Raw genomic sequence first — 7,500 nt, 5'->3', positions numbered from 1 at the left:
TTTTTTTAAATTGAGCTTTTATACAGGGCAATATCCACTAAACGTGCTCAAAGAGCTTTACAAGGGGTCCCTGGTCAAAAGCAACACTTAGCACTTAGGAAAGGACATTAGCACATTTTCAGTTGATTTGCCATGCGATATGCTTTTCATAGTGCTTCGTTTTCTTTCTTTATTTCCCATCTGGTCATATACAGCTTGAAACAATTTATAATTGTGTTTATTTTAAGTTAAATTATACACTTCCTGATTGTTATATCACTCTTACAATTCTCGTTAGTGCCGCTGTCCATATTATATTCCATCATAATAAGTCAGGACGCCACACCTTAAACTCTTCTGGTTCCAAGTTCCTGGGAAGTGTGTATGACTAATAATGAATAGGTTACATAGTGAATCATAAGGTGGTATAACTATTTTAATAGCAGGATGTGTAGGCAGATTCTAAGGATTGGAAAAGAGCAAGTATGGATGATCTTTTTTGACGATATATTTAAACTAGAAAACAAGATCCGCAATAACTAAACTTTACTATTTTAGGGTGGAAGTTTTGAACGCCAATTGTCTTCTGTACGTTAAACATTCCAATTTTCATGCACATTTAAGGATTTTGTTAAAATGTGATGCTGCCATTTCTTTCCGAACCATTCTAATAACCAAATAATTATATAGGTTTTTGAAGATATTGACTTTATTTTTAAAATTTTGAATTCTCTCAATTTATCTTTTAATTGACTATTATACTTTGTTTTACAGAATGCTGTTTTCTATTGTTTCACGATGTATTATACATTTATGTCCGCCAACAAATCGCTGAAATATTTGTAACCAAAACTAATGATTCATGTTTTCATACAAAATCAACACATTTAAAAAAGGAATAAGAACAATGACAGGCTTTTTTGTGTAGGCAAATGGCATGGCACTCATTTGTTACATTTAATTCTAGGTCTTAGTCCTCACACTGTAGATCATGCAAAGTTGATTGGCATTTTCTTACCACTCTCAAGTGTAAAAGGAGTACATGGTCAAAAACGATTTTTTCCCCGTCGAGAGGCGTCATAGGCGTCATGCCTTGTCTGATATACAAAGTTGTTGGCTTGCGACCCCTTGTAAATTGCTTAAAAAAGCACATTTATTGGATATTGCTCTATATAAAAAAAAACTTACGGATTTCATTTTGTTTAATCAACAAACAGAAACAGTATAGAGAGGGCACTTATATCACTAATGATGAGAAATATAGGGTATGGAGAAGTGCCAGATGAAAACAGAGAGTATAAATATCACGGTGTCTGAAATGGCTGAATGGCTCAGTGGCTAGTGCGACTGCTCGTTGATCTCTCTCTATCTCTCTCTCTCGCTCTCTATCTCTCTCTCTCTCTCTCTCTCTCTCTGCCAGGTGGAGAGTGCCGCGTCAATAGGATCCCGAGTTGTGATATTTTCATTCTCTGTATTTATCGAGCACTTCCCTATACCCCATATTTCTCAATCAATAAACAGAAAACTTACTTTTCAAAGCTGCCTTCTAAGAACCCCATGATCACCTCGCTGAATTTCTGCAGGCATGAAAGTTTTTTAGGCTCCTCTCCTTGACCATTGTGTCCAGCAGACCCAGGTCCATTCCCATTGGAATGCTTGGATCCTCCGTTTGCGTGCGACATCCTTAACGGTCAGAAATACGTACGAAGGAAGGTAAGTATATATGTAGGCAGTTAGGTGTGGACCTAACCAGGGATAAGATACCCCAGAAATTTCAGGTCTTGAAGAATTTGGTCGTGTTCCTTTAAATATTATAATAATAAAAATCCTCCTTAATGGCTTTGGCAACTTGTTCAACTCCTACATCCAGTCAGTATGGAAAGCTTGAGCTGTTTCTCTGTATAATAAAAGAAATCAAATTTCGACATAATTAATGTGATAATAGAATGCTAAGATCATGTGGTAAAAATAAAATCACACTTTTCACTCGACAAATCAGACTCAGATTGCATTCATAATTCTCACTTGTGTTGAGACTTCAAACAAAATGGATCTGGTGAGTAAACAGACTTTTGAGATAAAATAAAGGTGATGATGATGATGATGATGATGATGATGATAATGATGATGATGATGACGATGTCAACGATGACGATGATGATGGTGATGACAATAATAATAATAATAATAATAATAATAATAATAATAATAATAATAATAATAATAATAATAATAATAATAATAATAATAATAATAATAATAATAATAGTAATAATAATAATAATAATAATAATAATAATAATAATAATAATAATAATAATAATAATAATAATAATAATAATAATAATAATAATAATAATTAACGCTTACAATTTCACATTTCTGGTCATTTTACCTTGAATATAATATTGAGACGAAAGGATATATTATTCCAATGATGGTTACTATCACGTCGCTGGAGGGAGTGAGGGAGGGGTTTAAGGTTTTTGACTCAATCTCTTCTTCTAGGTTCCATGCCTGGTCCAGGCTTCGGATACTGCATGAATTATCTCTCTCCATTCCTCCCTGTCTCTTGCTTTTTCAAACAGCTCTTGGATTGTTAGGTTGGTGAAGCCCTTCAGTTGGTCTATGAGTGTTTTTCTTTGTCTCCCCCGGGCGCGTTTACCAGGTATTTTTCCACAACTTGCCAGGTATTCATTCTTATCTTTCCTTACTATGTGTCCGAAAAAGGATAGTTGTCGATCCACTATTAAGGGCATTAGTTTCCTTTGTTGGTATGTTTGTTGTAGCACTTCTTCGTTCGTTTTGTGTGCAGTATACGGTATTCTCTGCATCCTTCTCAAGCACCACATTTCAAAAGCTTCAATGTTCTTTTGTGTTTCTGCATTTGTAGTCCAGCTTTCGCATCCGTATAACAAGATTGGCCACACGTAGCACTTCAAGACTCGGAATCTAATCCCGAACGACATCTGTTTGTTTTTCAAAATGTTTCCCAGGTCCATGAAGGCCTGTTTGGCTTGAGTTATTCTTGCTCGTATGTCTCGGTTACATCTTCCATCTGTTGTCACTATTGAACCTAGGTATTTAAAACTTTCTACGTTGGTAAGTTGCTCGCCGTGAATCGTTATATTGCAGGTGTTGTTGTTTTCGGGGTTTTTCTGTATTACCATGCATTCCGTTTTGGTGATATTCACTTCCATTCCCTTGGCTTCACTATCTACTACCACTTTGTCAACAATCTTTTGAAGTTGGATTTCTGATGTTGCAATGAGTACCGTATCGTCTGCGTATCTTATATTATTTATGTTGTGACCTCCTACTTTTATTCCCTCCATATTATTTATGCCCCTCATGATTGTTTCTTGGTATAGATTAAACAGATCTGGTGAGGCAACACACCCTTGTCGGACTCCTTTCTTAATAGGAATGGAATTTCCTGTAGAGTTTCCGATTTTGATAGATGCCTGCTGGTGTAGTATAATGTTTGCATGAGTCTGAGGTCTTTCTCATCAGCGCCAATGGAGTGCAGTTGTTTTAGTATTTCTTCGTGGCGTACTCTATCAAAAGCTTTTTTGTAGTCGACAAAACAGAGGTATAGTGGGGTCTGAACCTGTATAGCTCTTTCACTTAAAACACGGAGGAGGTATATTGCGTTCCTTGTCCCTCTGTCAGGTTGGAATCCATATTGTTCTTCTGCGATTTCGGGGTTAATCTTATTCCTTAGCCTGTTGATAATTATACGCAACAGTATTTTGTTGATGTGGCTTATTAAACTTATAGTTCTAAAATTTTCGCATCTGACTGCACCTGCTTTCTTTGGTATTGCTATGAAAACAGAGTTACAGAGATCTTCTGGAATTTTCCCAGTATTGTATATATTGTTGAATAATATGTGAAGTTCGTCAATTGCTAGATCTCCTAGGCTTTTTAATACCTCTACAGATATTTCATCAGGGCCTGTTGCTTTACCATCCCTCATTCGTTCCATGGCATGTTCAATTTCACTTTTGGTGATGTTTGGTCCGCTTAATGGTTCTTTGAATTTCAGTGGTGGTTCATTTCTATTTGGATCATTGTACAGTTCGCCTATGTATTCTACCCATCGGCTTTCTATATGTTGTTCTTCAAATAGCAGTTCCCCTTGTTTGTTTTGGATACAACTTCCTGCTGCTTTGCTTTTCCTTTTCCCTGATAGTTCTTTTATTCTTTGGTGAGCTTGTTGGGGGTTGGGTTTGTATTCTCTTTCGATTTCGCAGCATTTCCAGTCTAGATAGTTCTCGTGTGCCTCGATGCATTTGGATTTAATGTGGTTGTTCAATGTTTGGTATTCTGCAGACCCTCTGTTGCATTTTCGTCTTTCTTCAAATAGGTTTAGAATTTCATTTGTCATCCATTCCTTTTTGCTGTTTATTTGAGCTATTGGTAAATGCTTTTCTGCAGTTGCTTTGACACACTTTTGGAATATATCAAATTGTTTTTCACATTTTTCGTTATCAGGTTCACTTTGGCTTTGTATCATGAGTGCATTTTCAAATTCTTCTCTCATTTTTGTTTGTATGCCATTGTCTTTGCATAACCTGTAATCCCTCTTTATTCTACCAGCTGTTCTCTGAATAGCTTTAAACTTTATCCTTACTGTACAAACAACTGGGACATGGTCACTGTCTACATCGGCGCCTGGATAGGTTTTGCAATTTAATATGCCATTTCTGAATCTTGATGATACTGCTATAAAGTCTATCTGGTTCCTTGCTCTGTCCCCTGGTGATTGCCATGTCCAGGTTCTTCTTGGGTGTTGTTGAAACCAGGTGTTTGAAATCATTAATTTATTTGTTCTACACCAATCTGCCCAGATGTTTCCTCGTTCATTTCTGTCTCCGAGTCCATGTGGTCCGATTATGTCACAATCTCTGCCTCTGCCAATCTTAGCATTTAGGTCCCCCATTACCATAAGGACTTCTTGTGATTTACACATTCGTTTTGCTTTGTCTAGTGAATGGTAAAACTCTGTCATATCTGCATCTGTCGCCTCTTCTGTTGGTGCATAAACTTGAATAATATTGGTGTCAACTACAGGTCCTCTTAGCTTAACCAGCAAAACTCTGTCTGAGATTGCTACGTGCCCTTTGTAAAATTTGGTTGATTTTTGGTCTAAGATCATCCCTACTCCTTTTTGGAAAGAGGTTCCACCACTCCATATGATCTTATATGTCGTGTTGTTTTCTTGTTTTGACATGGTTCCCTGCTCTTTCCATCTCATCTCTGCCAGGCCAAGAATATTTATTTGGAGCCGTTTCATTTCTTTTAGAATGTTGTTTAGTTTTCCTTTTTGGGCACAGGTCCTGACATTCCATGTCCCAATTTTGGTTTTGTCACATTTGTTAAATTTATTTCGCCTAGTAATTGGCTGACGGTTCGGTGTGACCTGACGAACATCACGCTCCCAACCGAGCGAGGCAGCAGTCTTCCGTGAAAACATGCTCCCCTTTACGCTGTCACCGTTTAACTTTTTGGACTTATTCATGCAGTTAACTCGGCATTTGACTCAATACACGATTTTTATTCATTCTGGTCTTGAGCTAGTGATTTTTTTAAAGACCTATATTCGTATAAAACTCATTTTGCTCAGTTTTCTCTGTCCACCAAGGAGCGATACGATAGTTTGGTCTGCAGATATTGTGGAGAATTAATAGTGGCTGACTAGAGTCCTATCCAATAGATAACAGGGAATTACTACCACGATAAGATTAACTAGGGTTCTGTTCATGAGGCAACAAGTAATTCGTTTTCTATTAGGCCGTTTAGCTCACAAGGACTACTTTTTGATGTGGCTAGAACATCTGCACTCTTTCGATTTATGAAATGTATAGATAGTTCGAAGATGACGTCACTCAGGTCTTTGTTATTGTTTTTTGCCATCCGCGTTTATGAGTAATGCTCACTGAACTGTATTAACCTGACTATAAACGTTCATGAATACACACAGTTTTGTGTGTTGATCCGTTATACTTCCGGATGGCAATGTTATGAGCTTCTTAGCCAAGCGCATACTATCTATATTTGGAATGGGTCAATAATAATTAGATAATGAATTCATCGGTCTGCTACAATATATAACCCGATGCATGAAGATAACTGGTTGGTTCACAATAACAACTTTGAGGTCAAATCCACCCTGAAAAATGTCAGCCCGAACAACAGATAACAAGGGAGACTCAACGCATAAAAAGCAAATAAAACACCTACACACACACACACACACACACACACACAGACAGACAGACACTATAGATAGTATGCAGATGACGTCACTGAGGCCTTTGTTATTGTTTTTGCCATCCGCGTTTGTGAGTTGTTCTCACTAAACTGTATTAACCAGACTATAAAAGTTCATGGTTACACAGAGTTTGTGTGTTGGTCCGTTATACTTCCGGATGGCAATGTTGTGAACTCCTTGGCCTAGCGCATTCTATCTATATAATATACATGTGTGTGTGTGTTTGTGTGTGTGTGTGTGTGTTTGTGTGTGTAACATACCAAACCTTCGAAGGAGCTGTCTGTACAAACATATTGATTTTATAAGGCACTCAAAAAGCCATTGAAATATTTTTAGCTTTTTACTTGTCCAAACGTTATTAAAAGCTCACTGGCAGCTTTCTGACGGTCAGCAGTCAGTAAACATTAAAAAATAGTAGACTTACAATTGAACGGCATTTTGATGACGACGGGCAAAACGCCTTTTCACAATATAGACAGAAAATGTTTATTTCACGTATCAATCGATTTAACAATCCCCAGCTTGTCAAAAAACTTTACTCTCTTGCAGTCTTGGGTTTTAGATTTTTGACAGATCGGTGTCATTCAAAAAATCAATATAAAGATAATAATAACAAATTATGGCCTTAAGCGCGGACATCGTAAGATGCCGTGGCCTAGGCATTCCGTGAAGGAATTTATATAGACCAAAAACCAAACGCCTAATGTCAATAGGAATCATCCATTTTGTACAAAGTGAGCACATTGGGGAGTTAATGATCTTGCCCAAGGAAAGGAAACGAAAGTGCATTTCGTAAGCCAAAAACCGGGATCGTCCAGGATACAATGCAATGGCTTGACCACTCGACGACCTCGCCCCCTCCTCCGCCCCCATATATTGATATAGGAAGTAAAAATTATTTCTGACCAAAGTGAAAATAAAGCGTTTTGTCAGCGTACGGCAGTATGAATCACCGTGGGAGGACAGCACACGAAAGGACGACGTACATATAATTGCTTTTTTTAATGTCCACGCAGGTAAGAGATAAAGGCATGCCGAAATGGCAACCGATAACATTTCTATCTGGATAAAAACACAGCCGTTTTATCATCAAATGCCCAGTGGGCGTCATTTCACGTGTGAAAAAGTACTGACGACTTTACTGCCGTAGTCTGGAAAAAAACCCATATTTAAAAATTTGGCCAGAAAACTCGTCCTTCAAAATCGATTTAAATGACACTCATGTTGGTAAAAAAAAACCTCTC

General features: G+C 37.5%; 1 protein-coding gene across 1 annotated transcript in view; it reads right to left on the bottom strand.

Annotated features, from left to right (window-relative positions):
• The window catches only part of LOC144967498 (patched domain-containing protein 3-like), a 65,040-nt gene that overhangs the window by 34,726 nt on the left and 22,814 nt on the right, over window positions 1-7,500 (bottom strand). Inside the window, exon 2 of the mRNA XM_078904852.1 lies at window positions 1,510-1,876. Coding sequence (XP_078760978.1) covers window positions 1,510-1,661 — 152 coding nt within the window. The 5' untranslated portion in view covers window positions 1,662-1,876. The remainder of the gene's footprint in view (window positions 1-1,509; window positions 1,877-7,500) is intronic.

The sequence above is a fragment of the Berghia stephanieae genome, chromosome 1 (genome assembly GCF_034508935.2).
Source record: "Berghia stephanieae isolate SIO BIC M18660-M18661 chromosome 1, UCSD_Bste_1.3, whole genome shotgun sequence".
Taxonomy (NCBI): Eukaryota; Metazoa; Mollusca; class Gastropoda; order Nudibranchia; family Aeolidiidae; genus Berghia; species Berghia stephanieae.
This window is presented reverse-complemented; position numbering and strand designations above follow the sequence as displayed.